Consider the following 14,911-nt stretch of genomic DNA (forward strand, 5'->3'; position numbering starts at 1 on the left):
GTGGCCCTCGATCCCCGAAACTAGAGAAAAGCATGCACGGCAAAGACGACCCAGTGAGGCCACAAATAAATTAATAAATAAATCAAGAGAAAGCAGCAAACTAAATACAACTACGTAATTCTGAGCTTTTCAGTAACTTTCATCTCCTTGATCATCGATCACCAGTCACCAGCAAATGACAGCAGGCACAAAGGATTTAAGAAGACTGTCTGCAGGGATCATTTCCTGTTTTGTTTTTGGCTGTGCGGAGTCTTCGTTACTGTGCAGGTTTTCTCTAGTTGAGAGTTGGGGCTACTCTCTGGTTGCTGTGCACGGGCTTCTCATTGCAGTGGCTTCTCTTGTTGCAGAGCAAGGGCTCGAGGGTGCACGAGATTCACAGTTGCAGCCTGTGGGCTCAGTGGTTGGGGTTCCTGGATTCTAGACCACAGGCTCAATAGTTGTGGCTTACTTGTTCTGCTGCATGTGGGATCTTCCCGGATCAGGGATAGAACCACTGTCTCTTGCACTGGCAGGTGGATTCTTTACTACTGAGCCACCAGGGAAAGCCTATCTCCTGTTTTTAATTGGATCTAATGCCCTGTCTTCTGTCAACTGGGAAAAGGTGTGGGCTGGCTGATCCTGAGTGGAGTCTGAAACTCTAGGAGGAGGGGAACATTGATCAGGAAACTGGGGGGCCCTTGGTCCAGTGTTGAGGGCCAGGGCTTTGAAGAGGGAGTTCTTCCTCTCGTTTTTTTTTTTTTTTGGGGGGGGGGGTCGAGGTGCGGGGCAGAGGGGCTAGAGATTCAGCTGTGGGGGGCATTGAAAGGGAGGCCAGGGGAAGCTAGGGCTAGGAGTGGCATGGGTGAAGTTGGCCTGGGGTTGGAGGCCACAGCAGGTTCTCCTTCCTGGTGCTTGTGAGATGCAAATGATAGGAACAATAGGGCCCCTGTCCCCAGGCCATTTGTGGTAGAACCTGAGCTCTGGGGAGGCAGAGCTCCTTCACCCTAGCCATGGTGAGACTTGGTTCTGGGGCAGCCCCTGATATACAGACCTGCCCGCCGTGGGGCCCCAGGACTCCGGACATGGAGAGTCATCCTAGATGTACTGATCACCCCTTTACTTCCCTCCTTGACCCTTTTCAGGAGAAGCTCAGCAGGAGAAAGCCCAGGTGAGTCCTCGGGCTCCTCTCTTTTTTCCACCCTCCTCTCGTTTCCACCTCGCTGCAACTTTCCAGGGCACAGCCATCCTTAGAGTGGTGCTGATTCTGCCTGGTCCTTCCACGCCCCGCAAGATCATTCATGTGCCTCCACTGCCCGGGGAACACAAGGGCTCCCCTGCTGCCGGCTTCCCTGGAGCACCGACTCCTCAAGCTGTGCACCCAGGGCCATGAGCTCTGCCCCCAGACTCTTCCTCCCGCTTCCCTGGTCCCAGGCTGCTGTCGCACAACTCAGGGGACATGCCATGCCTGTGACTGTCCCTGGGCTGTGCGATGTCTGCCTGACACAAACTCAGGGCCCCTTGGGCAGCGCTGACTACAGTCCAATTGCAGGTCGGGGCCTCCGCTTCCACCTCCAAGATGTGCAGGTAAGTGATCACCCTCCTAGATGTGTAGCGTGTGCGTGTGTGTGCACTCAGTTGTGTCTGACTCTTGGTGACCCCATGGACTGTAGTCTGGGATGTGCAGGGTCCCTTCAGAGTCTCCCCTGGGGGTTCTGCATACCCCCTGCCCATTATAGTTCAGCGCTTCTAGGTCACTGGGCCTACCTCTTTCATCTGTCTAGTTCAGAATTAGAGCTGCATGGGGTGGAGGACTGGCAGGCTTCCCAGGTGGCGCTAGTAGTACAGAACCTGCCTGCCAATGCTGGAGCCGTAGAGGCACGGGTTTCATTCCTGGGTCCAGAAGATCTCCTGGAGAAGAGGGCATGGCAGCCCACTCCAGTGTTCTTGCCATGGACAGGAGAGCCTGGCAGGTTACAGTCCTTGGGGGTCACAGGAGTCAGACATAACTGAAGTGACTTAGCATGCACGCACACATGGGGTGGAGGCCTGGCATAGACAGAACAGGCCGTTAGGGCCCCTTATCTCCAAAATGCCTCACTGGTCCTCCTGCAGTGTTGGGAAAGCCCATCATGAATGGTTCCTTTGAGGCCTCTGGAAAAGTGCAGATAGTTTATTATATCTGGGAGAGAGAGCAAGTCTTTCTGCTAGAGAGGGGCTGGGCGGGGAGGAGATGAGGCCAGTCTCACCAGTCTCCTGTTCAGACTCCCAAGCTTGGAGAAAAGACGAACCCAGCCCATCTCCTCTGTCTGTCCCAGGGACCTGGAGACACAGGGTAAGTCCAGCTGCTGAGCCGGAGCTGGTGGGTGGGAGGAGGCAGCAGCTGCCGCCACTGCTCCTGTATCCCTTCTGTCCTTCCTGTGCTCAGCATCCCTTCCTGGAAGCCCCAGAGGAGGAGGAAGAGGAGGAGGATAAATATGAGCTGCCCCCCTGTGAAGCTCTACTCCGCCACCTCACCCCTGCCCACCTTTCTGGCACTGAGGGGGACTCTTTGTACTCGGGTGAGGGCTGGGAAGTTGAGGCAGAGAGGTGGGGATCAGGCAGAACGGGAGGGTCCCCACAAGGGAAGAGGGCCCAGGTTTTGCTTCCTCCCCTTCTGTTTGGCCTGGGGCAGCGAGGGGAGGTCTCAGCTGGCAGTCACTGAGGCCTCTTGGCTGGGCAGAGAGGGATGGAGGAAGGGAGGGAGGAGGGGAGAGGGAGGATGACTGGAAAGGGGTGACGAGCCTGGAGGGGCCGTGTAACCACAGCAACAGCAGAAAAGCAGGAGGCCTGCCAGGGTCCCTGGGGCCTGGCGACCCCCCTCCGAGATCCCTGTACAACTTGGAGCAAGGATAGGGATGCCAGGAGAGTCCCAGTCGCTGCTGGCATCCCACCCCCACAGCTCCCAGCTCAGCCAGGTGGGGGCAGGGAGGCTGGCCGCCTCCAGTTGCCATGGCGACGGGGCAGTCGGGAAGCCAGAGAGCAAGGGAGGGGAGGGAGGGAGAGAGAAAGGAATAGAGACTGGGTTGAGGGGGCCAGAGGAAAACAGGAACCTTCGTGGGAGGAGCCCACAGAGTCACAATGTTGGAGTGTTTTCCAGATCGCTCTGCTCCCCTGGGCCCTCCCACATCACCACTGCCACCACCACAGCCCCAGCCGGAGATGGTACACAGCCTCCCTGCCCGCCCCACCCCAGCGTACCATTTTCCAGTGAGTAAATCTAAGAGGCATCCCATATGCAAGATTCCCCCACATCTGCATTCAAGAGGCCCCTGAAAAATTAGCTGCTTGTCGGAAGCCAGAGCCCTGTTGAGAGGCTCCTCCCACCTGCCTGGTCTGGTCCTTGCACCCTCCCTATCAGCATCATCTAAGACTCAGCCTTCTAACCTGGGCCAGGAGTGGGGAGTCGGGGGTGGGTGGGTGTGTTGAAGCTCCGCTACCTCTCGAAGCTGAGAGCTCCTCAGGACCCTCCCTGCCTGTGGAGTGAAGAAAGCCCTCGCTCAGCTGCCACTCACTGCCAGCTGTCATCCCTCCATGATCCCGGGTGTGGGCTTTGAGAGCTGCCACTTTCATCCTATATTGTATGGGAATAAAAAGAAAAAGAGGTTCACAACGAAGAAAGAGCCACAGAATAGAGGCAAAGAGCCTCCTTTGCACATTAACGCTTGTGTTATAGTTTTTTGGGGCAGAGGCTTTCCTGGTAGCTCCATCGGTAAAGAATCTGCCTGTCAATTCGGGAGACCTGGGTTCAGTTCCTGAGCTGGGAATATCCCCTGGAGGAGGGCATGGCAACCCACTCCAGTGTGCTTGCCTGGAGAATTCCATGGACAGAGGAGCCTGGTGGGCCAGTCCATGGGGTCACAAGAGTCGGGGTTTTTTATTTTTTAAGCTGCACAGATACACACAGTCCTTCTGCATCCCACCCTGCTAGTCTTGCCCTCCTCATGTTACTGCTCCCTGACCCCCGTTCTCCCTCCTGCCACTGCATTGTGCCCACAGCCCAAGGCGGCGCCGAGCCCACTGGAGGCCCTGAAGCAGAGCTGGCCCTTTGGAAGGCGAGGTAATAGAGATGTCCAGTCTCGTTCCGAGGCCCACCCATTCCCTGCCCTGAGAAGGGGAATCGTGGATCCCATGAGGTCAGGGGGAGAGTGGAGTTGGCCTCACACTGGTCTGATGCTTTGCCCAGTCGCTGCATCCCCCCAGTTGCTCCTCATTTTTACCTGCTGATCCCCCTAGAGTAGGCAGTTTGGGAGGAGGCTGAGGCCCTCACTCACAGTCCCTGACTCCTGGGCCCCTTGGGCACCTGCTGAGGTCTCTGGGTCAGCTGGGGAGCACCCTGGGGTATGAAGTAAAGCGATTAGGGGTGAGGAGGGCTTTCTCCTGGGACTTCAAAGCTGGCTCTGAGGATCCCCTCAGAGAAGCTCCAAGGAAGCTCCGCTCTTCCAGCCTAAGTTTCACTGAATTCCTTTCTCCTTGCTGCTCCTGACTGGTGGGTCTCTCCTTTTCCTACCAGAGCTGGGTGAACCGGCCCGAGCGGTGAGTGGCCCCTCACTCTAGGACTGGCTAGGAAGTTGGTGGTGGTGGTTGAGTGGGGTGGGAGGGCCAGGAAATATCCCTAAAACCAGGGGAAGAGGCCTGGAGCAGGACCCTTCCCCTTCGGCCAGAGGCTCTGGCAGGGTGCCAGCCAGTGTCCCCGGGAGGTGCCTGCCCAGAGCTCCTCCTGGACTCTCAGGCTTTCTGAGCCCAGGATGGGAAGGAGGTACTCATGGGTGCCCTCTTCAGGCAAAGGAGTACTTTTAGTCATTCCAGTTCCACCTAGGATGCGGGGGCCGGGGGTGGGGGGTGGGGGAGGGAAGGGTGGTTTGAGGTACCAATAGCTCCCCCAAGTGATGGCTTTGTCCTCCTTCCCACTCACTGCTCAAACCCTGGGTACCACACTCCCCCCTATCTTAGGTGCCAGGCCCTGCGAATGAGCCCGATGAGGACATCTATGTGGAGTGTGAGCCCAGTCCAGGTGAACCCCTCCCTCCACCCCACCCCACCCTGCCCTGAGGCCCTCGGCTGCCCACCAGCAGCACAGCACAGTCTTCTGGCTCCACTGTCTGCCCCGTCCTCTCTCAGTGTCCCACCAACACATATCTGCCTTCAGGCACACACACACACACAGATGCCTCTGGTCTAGAGTGACCCACACTGCCTGCCATGGAGGGGACCCCCTTAGATCAGGGGCTGTGGGGGCTTCCCAGCTGTTGTGGCCAGGACAGCGCTCTGTCTGGTTGGATAGACTCCCTAAAGGTCAAGCTGTAGAGAAACAGAGAAGACTCTGCAGCTGCCCCTCAGCCCCGCCCCAGGCTCCTGGAGCTCCCTGCTTGATGCTAAGCCCTGCTGTTTTAGTCCCAGCCTTTACTCAGACTCTGAGTTCCCCAGTCCTGACGGCCCCAGTCCCTCTACCAAGGATATCCGTGGGGCCCAGGTGAGTGCCCCAAGTTTGTGTATGTGTGTGTGTGGGGGGTGGAATGGCCAACCCAGGCTTCCCCAGCCTTGATCCTGAGATCTCTGGGGTCACTGAACCTTTTCTTTTGAAGGAGGTAAAGGCCCTGAGCCCTTGTTTCCCAATTTGCTCCCCACAGGCCCACCATAACCCCCCAAGAAGCTCAGAATGTAAGAGGCTGGGGTTGGGGTGGAGCTAGGGGGCGGGGTTGCGGAAGTGAGCTGGGAGTGAGGGGGAGAGGGACGCTCAGAGTGGGACTTCTGGCCCAAAGGAGCAGGCCTGACTCAACATCCTGTGTCCTAGGGAGCATCAAAGACCACCTCTGAAGGTGAGTATGGGCATTACCAGCATGGACCCAGGCACTCATGTGGGGCCCTCCGTAGCCACAGCCCTGCATACCACAGACTCCCAGACCCCCTGCACCCTGCTTGGTTGAGGGGGTCCCTGCAGCTCCGACTCCAGCTGACAGCAAGTCTGAGAGGAACCCCCTTGGGCATTTTCCAGGGTCTGCACCAAATCGGGAAGCTCCCAGCCTGTACCTTAACATCACTCCTCAGTTGGAGGTCACGCGTAGCCTAGCCGGTGGGTCCTACCGGGACCCCTAGGAGGGGAGGGGCAAAGCACTAGGTGTCCCACTTTGGCCTTCAAGCCTTTGCACACCTCCTGGGACCTCCCCCACCCTCGCAGCTGGGCCCAAAGCCTCCCAGGTCTAATCCCTGGCCAGCCCCAGGGCTATAATCTGCTTCTTCCGGCAGAAAGAAGAACCTCTCTTTCTTCTATAGCCACCACCCAGAACACCTCAGGTGCCCAGGTGAGGAGGGGCTGCGAGTGAGCTGGGGGGCAGGAGGGAGGCCTTCAGGAGCAGAGCCCAGGTCCGCACCCAGGAGCCCTTTTGGGCTGGATGTGTGTGCGTGGCTTTAGACAGGACACGTTTTGTTGAGCTCACGTGGACTCAGCCTGGGGAAGACCAACAGGAACACAAATAACTGCACGCCACCGGGGTATTCTCTGCTCCCCATTCCCGATCTGGTGCCCTGGCATATCACTGATCTGCTGGGTGTGTGTACAGGAAGGCAATCTGCTGGGTCAGCCTTGGTACTCAGGGAACTGTGACCGCCATGCTGCTGAGAGCGCCCTGCTCCGATGCCAGAAGGTGGGCCACCCACTGCAGACCCCCAGGGCCTTCTCAGAAACCCCTTCTGCTCAGGGGCTGTGGCTGGCAGGTGGGAGCAGCTGGGCAGGGATTGGAGTCAGGGCTGCCGCTGGAAATGTGAGGCTAATGGATGGGCGCTCCTCCCCAGGATGGAGCCTACACTGTGCGCCCCAGCTCAGGCCCTCACGGCACCCAGCCCTTTACCCTGGCAGTACTTCTCCATGGCCGAGTCTTCAACATTCCCATCAGGCGGCTGGCTGACGGTCGCCACTATGCCCTGGGCCGTGAGGGCAGGAACCATGAGGAGGTGGGTGCTGAAGTGGTGAAGCTCAGCACAGCAGCCCCTGGGCCCAGCTGGGAGCATTTCCCTGGGGAAAACCCCACATTTTGTCTTTTTCTGGAGTGGGTGATCTATCAGTTCAGTTTAGTCGCTCAGTTGTGTCCGACTCTTTGCGACCCCATGGACTGCAGCATGCTAGGCTTTCCGGTCCATCACCAACTCCCTGAGTTGCTCAAACTCATGTCCGTGGAGTTGGTGATGCCATCCAACCATCTCATCCTCTCCAAGGGTGATCAATCTCCTTGGCCACAAGTCTGAACTCTTTCCCAAAAGCCTGCACTTTGAGAAGAGGTCCCCTCTACTCTGGAGGAGATGCCCCCTCCTGCAAGACCTAGCCGGGGCATTTGCACCTGTATGAACCCAGCTGGGAAGAGGGCAAGGCCCAGGTAGCCCAGATTTTTGTCTGTACCAAGAACTCAACTTTGCACCAAGCATTTGCCTGGCTGCAAACTAGAGACAGTCACTCCTCAGGTCCCCACACCGGAGGTCCCGGGCAGGGGCCCCAGAGTTGTTTGGGGCAAATGTGCACTGGTGCCATCACAGGGAAGGCCTGGAATGGGGCAGCAGGATGCAGTGGAGCTTCATGGGGCAAACAGGAAGGAAAATGTGTAGAAAAATGTCCAAAGGCGCCCTTGCCAGAGCCCCCCTCAGGAAGCTTCTCCTGGCACAGGGCTCAAGGGCCTCACCGATGCCCTCCCCTCCCTGTCCAGCTCTTCTCCTCCGTGGCTGCCATGGTCCAGCACTACACGCAGCACCCCCTCCCGCTCCTGGACAGACAGAGCGGCAGCCGGCAGCTCACCTGCCTGCTCTTCCCCACCAAGCCCTGATGCCACAGCACATGTGCGGCCTCACCTCTGGCCCCATAGTTTGCCCCCTGGGCTGTCTCCCTCTCCTCTTCCAGTTTTCCACCCCCAGATCCCTCCATCCTTTGTCCCAGTCCCTCCAGGCCCCTGGGAAGGATGGCCCAGAGACAGAAAGTGCCCCGAGTCCCTACTCCATTCTCACCCAAAGCCTTGCACTGCTACTCCCTGCTCCCTCTCCACTGGGAAGCAGGAGACAGGCAGGGCCCCCATTCCTGGCCTCCCAAGCTGCTCTGAATGAAGCCCTTCTAGGGGAAGCTGAACCTCACAGGGGAGAGTCTGGGCAGCCCTGCTTGAACACAAGGAGAATCCACCCGCATTTTGTAGGAGGTTTAACAAGGAGCCGGCCTCTGGGAGAGACTTGGTGGCCCTGCACATAGTTTTGCTTTCAATAAATATTTGTTGAATGAATTCTTGAAGTCTGTTGATCGAAGCAGAGACAGCCTCCTCCGTGAGGCGCCAAGGTTCTCAAGTGTCCCAGGGCACAGCCTGGGCCTGGGAGTGCTAGGGCAGGGGTGGCCAGGCCAGGACGAAGGGCTGGCCCCTTTTCTGGGGTTTTGGCCCTTAGATGGTCTGTGGCGGCCGCCCTGGGTGGGCTGTTTTGTTTCTGTTTGCGGGAGTCAGGGTAGGGGCAGGAGAAAGGCTAGGTGCTGCTCGGCCACCCCATGAAATGACGAGAACAGAGCTCAGTACCTGTCCACCACCCATTTACCGCCTAGCGTTCCATCCGGAAGGGATGCTCCCGATTTTGAGCGCCGGGTGTTGTCTGGGGTGGGGTGGACCCCAGGAAACATCTGGGTATGGACCGCGCCAGGCCGCCATGTAAGGATCCACGCGTTGTTCAGAGAAGACAAGAGGCCATCGGAGCTGAGCTGCCCACAGGCACTCCCCCGGGAGGGAGGCTCCAGGGATGCGGGCTCCGAGATAAGCCGGCGGCCCGCGGGCGCGCGGGAGAGCGGAGAAGGGCGGCCCTGCGCGGGCTGGGCCGAGGGGCGGGCAAGTCCCCGGGCCCTGGCGCTGCGCCCGGAACACCCCGTGCCGGAAGCGCATGTGACCGTGACTCCGCAGAAGCCGCGAAACAAAAGGCGGCTCAGCGGTCTCCAGCGGTGCTTGGGCTGGCACGGAGGGCTCGGACCACTGCTCCTAGCCGTAGCCCGAGCTCTGTTCCCACCGACCCTAAGCACCCGGGGCGGGGGGTGGCGGGGGGGGGGCGGGGAGGCCCCTGATCCCCGCTTTTCCGTCCTCCCCGCCCCCCACTCCAAGGCTGGGGCTCCGGGGCCAGAGGCAGGGGGAGGTGGGGAAGGAGGGCGCGCGAGTGAAATGCAAACATGAGGCTGGGTGGGCGCTACGGGGGTCCAGGCTAGGCGTCCAGGAAAGGGTTGTTGCCTTCACCACAGCTGGCTCTGGCAAACTTCCCCTCCCAACCTTAATTCCTGTAACGGAGGTGAAGATAATCCTCCCTACCAGTTACCCCATGGTTGGGAGGTTTGAGTGAGATGGACCGTGTGGAAGATGAGGACCATGCAGGGCCTAATGGGCTGCACTCTGACCCTTCTTTCCCCTCAAAAACACGCGTGTGAATTTGGGTCAGTGAACTGCCAATTTCCGTGTTCACTACAGCACGGATGTAATTTCCGCCCAGGGCACCAGGAGGAGGAGCAGGATTGGCAGAGGGCGCAGGTCCAGGTGGGGGTGGATGCTGCTGCGCATCCATGTGGGGAGGAGACTAGCAGCTGGGCTCTAGTAGAGCAGGGGGATAATAGTGAAACCTTTTACCACAGATTGGGACTTGAACTCATGAGGCTGGGACTCAAACCCAGTCAAAACCTTGCTTGGGACTTGAACCCATATAGCTGGGACTCTTACCCAGCCAAAACCCACAGTGGTTTTAGGACCTAATGAAGCTCCAATTCTTCATGTCGCACAGCAGAAATAATTCAGTGAGAGACAAAGTGATAGGTGAGAAATGAATTTATTCAGCTACAGAGAGAGGCACACTCCACAGAGTGTAGGCCATGGCAAAGAGGGAGTGCAGCAGCCAAACCGGGTGTGGTTAGTTTTTATCAGCTGGGTCATTTCATATGTTAATGAGTGGGAGGATTATTCCAACTATTTTTGGGAAGGGGCAGAGATTTCCAGGATTTGGTCCACCACCCTCTCCTTAGTCTTGACAGTGCCTTGGAACTGTCCTGGCACTTCTGGGTGTGTCATTTTTTTTCACTTGCTGGTTGAGGATTAAGGTCTAGTCTTGTCTGCCATCTCAGTCCCATTTGATTCTAATCGGTTTATGTTGTGTCCTTGGGCTATGTCACTCTTTCAAAAGTAGTGCCTTGCCCCTTTCCCTCCTGTTACAGTAGGATCCCCAAGTGAGCCTCCCTCTGCTCTGGCTCCCTCCAGACTATGGATGGGAGTGGCTACTCCCTACCCTTTACCCAGGCTGACTCAGGCAGGAACTCAGGGCTGGAGAGGGTGGGGACCCACCTTAGGGTGGGCCTCAGGATATTAACGGAATCTATTAGCCTGCGGTGGCCCCACCCTTCCCTCACCCTTCTCCCTGTACCAAACCAAGCAGTTACTGATGAGGACGAGAGAGTCACAGACTCTGTCTGATGCATGTTCTTGAGTTGTTTTACAAATACTATAACTGCCAATGAAGAAGGAATTCATAGGGCCTGGACTCCATCTTAGGCCTGTTCATGCTGATCATGCTCAGCCACCTTTCCAAACACAGACTCTGAACTCTGTGTTTAGTGCCTATGAAAACAACAACAGAAGGATAAGACCCACTCCAGACAGGGAACCTTGAAGATCCTATCTAGGTTACTCATCATGTAAGAAAACATACACTAATCACCCCTTCCTCCAGACAGGCCATAAATGTTTCTGTATCTATCAGAGTGTAACCTCAGGTTTATTGATTATTGGCCAGCTGTTTGACTGGTTGAGCACATGAGCACACAGCACATGAATGATGGGGCTACTGGGATTGTATTTTCCTTGGTTTATGTAAGTCTCAAGGAATTTGGAGTGGTGTGTTCAGACACATACACATGGGGTATAAAAGATTTTCACAAATGCTGGTCGGGGTCCTTGGCTAAGAGGAGACTCTGCCTTGGGCCCGCCGGTGTAATAAACTGCACTCCACTATCTGCATTGCCCTTCTGAGTGAGTTTGTTTCCCAGAATGCGTGGTTACACCACCAACAGGGGGAAAGACCCTAACTGCATAGTGACCAGACTGCAGCCGTGACATAAGCCGCTCCATCTTGAGCAGTACTGAAGCCATGGCTAGTGCAGTTCTAAGAACTGGCCTCAACTGAGAACAGATTAACATACATGTCTCAGAATAACCTAGACCTTTGTGAGGATCAAACTGACTGTAGTTTACTCTGCCCATATATGTCAGCAGGCAACTGAAATTGTCAACAAAGACAGGCTACAGATCCATGTTAACATTTTCCACTCTGAGAATAAATACTGTGCCCATTGTTAGCATAAAGAAGTTACAGAAGATGGATCTTTGCCCCCTAGTCCAATAGATATGAAATGATGTTTGGCAGTGGGGAATTGAAAGCCGCTCTTTAACCCTTTTCCCGTTGGCCCACTTCTGTTCCTAACTTTAACAGAGCCCAATTATAAGAATGAGATCAAAAAAAAAAAAAAAGATCAAAAAAAAAAAAAAGAATGAGATCACTAAGCAATTGAAACTTACTTCTTAGCTCTCCTGAATGCACTCCATACTTGCCAAGTCGCTTCAGTCGTGTCCTGCCAGGCTTCTCTGTCCATGGGATTTCCCAGGCAAGAATATTGGAGTGAGTTGCCATTTCCTCCTCCAGGCACCGAACCTGTATCTCTTAAGTCTACTGCATTGGCAGGTGGGTTCTTTACCACCAGCACTACCTGGGAAGCCTGAGCCTTGTCTAAACTGTTGATTCTTTTCCTAAATGAAAAGAAGTAAGAATGAAAAAATTAGGCAGTTAAAAAATGAGTAGTTCTATGGGGACCTCCATGGTGGTCCAGTGGTTAAGAGTCCTCACTCGCAATGCAGGGGGTGAGGATTCTATCCCTGGTCAGGGAACTACATCCTGCATGCTGCAACTAAAACCCATTGCAGCCAAATAAATTAAAAAACAAAATGAGTAGCTGTCTACCTCTGATAACCCACTTAGTAATCCCGCAGGCAGATCATGCAGGCAAGATAGCATCTGAAGACAAAGTTAGCCAGTCTGTACACAATGGAGAATGATGAAGAACCCAACCTCCTGTCTAGATGATTCACTGAGATTCTTCCCACCAATTTTTCCCTTTAAAAACTGGTATGGCTGAGCAGAATCTTCACAGCTGGTGTCAGTGCACAGGTCCACCTTCTCTCCAGATTGCCGGCTTCTCTGATTAAAGCACCTTTCCTTTCACTGACACTTGCCTCTCAAATTATTGGCTTCTGAGTGGTGAGCAGCTGAACCTGAGTTCAGCAACGCATACAGACTCTGCATCCCTCACCAGATACGCAGGTTTGGCTTCTCAGGAGGAGTCTTCCACCCGAGTGCCTGTTTTTTTTTTTTTATGTTGTTGTTGTTGTTTTTCACCAAGTCTTGAATTTACCTAGCTCTGAAGCCACATGGCCAGTGGGAGGAGAGTAGAGACCACAGAAAAGAGCTCAGCAGTTAGTGGCTCAAGAGAGACTCTGCTTGGTCCCAGCTGAGGGAACTAGTCTCACTACTTCCCTCCCTGGGGAAAAAGAGGAGGGGGCAGTCCAGACAGTGGGGACAATCTGTGACAAAAGATCCAGAGGGCCAAAAAGAACATGATCTGGAAAGCAACTCAGCCTCACTGGTGCCTCCTCAGAATGCAGGTCTGTGCTTAAATGTCCCCTTCTCCAGGAAGCCTTCCTGGCTGCCCCAGCCTGGGCTTGGGCACCTAATACATCGCAAGCAAGTGCCTTTTCACTCCCAGGAAAGGACCAGTTGCCACAATTGCCCACTATTGTGTATCCAGGACCTGGGATACAGTAGGTGCCAAATATTTCTTGAGAGAGTCACTGAATAGGTCAAGTCTACTCTGGATCTCTCTGAAGCTCATAATGTTCCTTTTCAGGGCTTCCTTTGTAAGAGGAAAATCTAACCTAGTGTTTTCCAATAGAACATTCTGTGATGATACGAATATTCTATAGTTGCATTGTCCACTATAGAAGCCATTAGCCACAATAGCACTTGAAATGTGACAGCGACTGAGGAGCTGAATTTTTAACAATAATGTAATTAACTTTTTTCAAGTTTTTTTTTTGGCGGGGGGTGGGGGGTGGTGGCAGCTGTGCCATGTGGCTTGTGAGATCTTAGTTCCCCAACCAGAACTGAGCCTAGGCCATGGCAGTGACAGCACAGAATCCTAACCACTGGACTGCCAGGGAATTCCCTATAATGCAATTAATTTTTAATTAATTTAAATTCAGATAGCCACATATAGTTCATGGCTATCCAAATGTTCTATGTCTCTTAACTTCCCGAGTGTGAGGGGCAGTGGTGAGAGAGAAATCTGGAGAAGGTGGTGGCAGCTGGGTCCTCCATAACGAGTGTGAGCAAAGGGGAGCCACTGAGGCTCTGAGCTGGAGGATGGGGGTGCTGGAGGGATGGTATTTTGGGAGGATTGCTTCAGCTGTGAAGTGCTGAGGGCAGCACGGATGCAGGGAGAACAGTTTGGGACTGCACATATTTCTGTGATCTGGATGATAGATGACACCCCTTGTTTTTCACCATGCCAGTCACCCTCCAAATGTCCCCTTTCTACTTCCCCTCATCCAGTGAACTAGACTCTAGAAAATTCTAAGCACGGTCACCAACTGGGGGATCAAGTCTTGAAGAAATGCCATTGGGTGAAGAAGCTTGTGGATTACCCAGAGTGCTTTGCTGTCTTTAGTGGCCTGGAAGGGCCAATAGGGCACAGGGTATGGCATGCAGGCTTGTAGCTGGGGAGGGCCTGAAAGTGTGGCTGCTCCCAGACAAGACCATACTGTGGGGCTCAGAATGTGTTCTGTGCAGCCTGCCAGCATGCTTTTTCACTTTGGTTTCTAAAGAGGCACTCTGGGAATTCCCTGGTGGTCCAGTGGTTAGGACATGCTGCTTTCACTACTGAGGGCCTGGGTTCAGTCCCTGGGGAACTAAGATCCCTCAAGACACGCAGCACGATCATAAATAAATAAATAAAAAGGCAGTCTGATCCCTGGGAAACACACATGGGATTTGGGGGCTAAAGGACCTAACTTTGAATCAGGCTCAGTTGCCTTACGTCTGCGTGACTTTAGCCTTGGTCTCTTTACTTTTCAAACGGGGCAACTTATACCTACTTTTAGAGTTGTTGTGAGAGGAATAAATTTTATCTATCTGTCTATCTAACGTATACTTAGCCTAACACACCCTGACGTGTACTAGAGTCGAATGATTGGTACCTAATAACAGTCCCAACAGTGAATATCGGCTTCCCTGGTGGCTCAGATGGTAAAGAATCTGCTTGCAATGCAGGAGACCCGAGTTCGATCCCTGGGTTTGGAAGATCTTCTGGAGAAGGGAGTGGCAACCTACTCCAGTATTCTTGCCTGGAGAATTCCATGGGCAGAAGAGCCTGGCAGGCTAATGTCCATGGTCACAAAAAGTTGGACACTGAGCAACTAACAGTTTCACTTCACTTTCAACTGTGAATACAGATCAAGCCTGGTTGCATTCCTGACTGCATGCTCCATTTTCAGGGGCTCCCTGACTTGTTTCCTCAACACACACACATACATACACATGTGACCTTTGGGCATCGTTGGTATTATAATTATTGTTCTCTCTGCCCACCTGGGTTTCCTATCCCCTTCCTCTTGGTAATACTGGCTACCCACTCCAGTATGCTTGTCTGGAGAATTCCATGGACAGAGGCCATAGTCCATGGGGTCACAAGGAGTCAGACAGCAACTAACACTTTCATGTGAATATTGAGCTCATTAAAAAAAAAAACACACTCCTTATTTATCTATTTTGTTTTGGCTGCACAGCTGGCAGAGCCTTAATTCCCTGA

The 14,911-nt window shown here is 54.4% G+C and overlaps 1 protein-coding gene across 4 annotated transcripts; it reads left to right on the forward strand.

Moving 5' to 3' along the window:
- Nucleotides 1-1,029: 1,029 nt before the first annotated feature.
- On the forward strand, nt 1,030-8,270 carry SH2D6 (SH2 domain containing 6). Of its 4 annotated transcripts, XM_069583120.1 has the most exons (16): nt 1,030-1,147; nt 1,529-1,563; nt 2,241-2,311; nt 2,405-2,537; nt 3,116-3,225; nt 4,015-4,075; nt 4,529-4,551; nt 4,969-5,029; nt 5,410-5,488; nt 5,646-5,676; nt 5,810-5,834; nt 6,011-6,088; nt 6,262-6,317; nt 6,576-6,659; nt 6,808-6,966; nt 7,710-8,270. In XM_069583120.1, exons 1-16 carry the CDS (start codon nt 1,062-1,064, stop codon nt 7,824-7,826), a joined length of 1,209 nt encoding a protein of 402 aa, XP_069439221.1. In that variant the 5' UTR covers nt 1,030-1,061; the 3' UTR covers nt 7,827-8,270. The 4 variants fall into 4 exon arrangements, with proteins under 4 accessions (XP_069439221.1, XP_069439218.1, XP_069439219.1 ...); XM_069583117.1 differs by having other exon boundaries at nt 2,241-2,537; XM_069583118.1 differs by lacking the exon at nt 6,576-6,659 and having other exon boundaries at nt 2,241-2,537.
- The last annotated feature ends 6,641 nt before the right edge of the window (nt 8,271-14,911 follow it).

Source organism: Ovis canadensis, chromosome 3 (genome assembly GCF_042477335.2).
Source record: "Ovis canadensis isolate MfBH-ARS-UI-01 breed Bighorn chromosome 3, ARS-UI_OviCan_v2, whole genome shotgun sequence".
Taxonomy (NCBI): Eukaryota; Metazoa; Chordata; class Mammalia; order Artiodactyla; family Bovidae; genus Ovis; species Ovis canadensis.

Coding starts and splice junctions, on each gene's coding strand:
- SH2D6 (XM_069583117.1), top strand. CDS start 1,062: ATGGAGAGTCATCCTAGATGTACTGATCACCCCTTTACTTCCCTCCTT. Junction 1,148..1,528: donor CTCAGCAGGAGAAAGCCCAG/GTGAGTCCTCGG, acceptor GTCCAATTGCAG/GTCGGGGCCTCCGCTTCCAC. Junction 6,089..6,261: donor GGTCACGCGTAGCCTAGCCG/GTGGGTCCTACC, acceptor TTCTTCCGGCAG/AAAGAAGAACCTCTCTTTCT.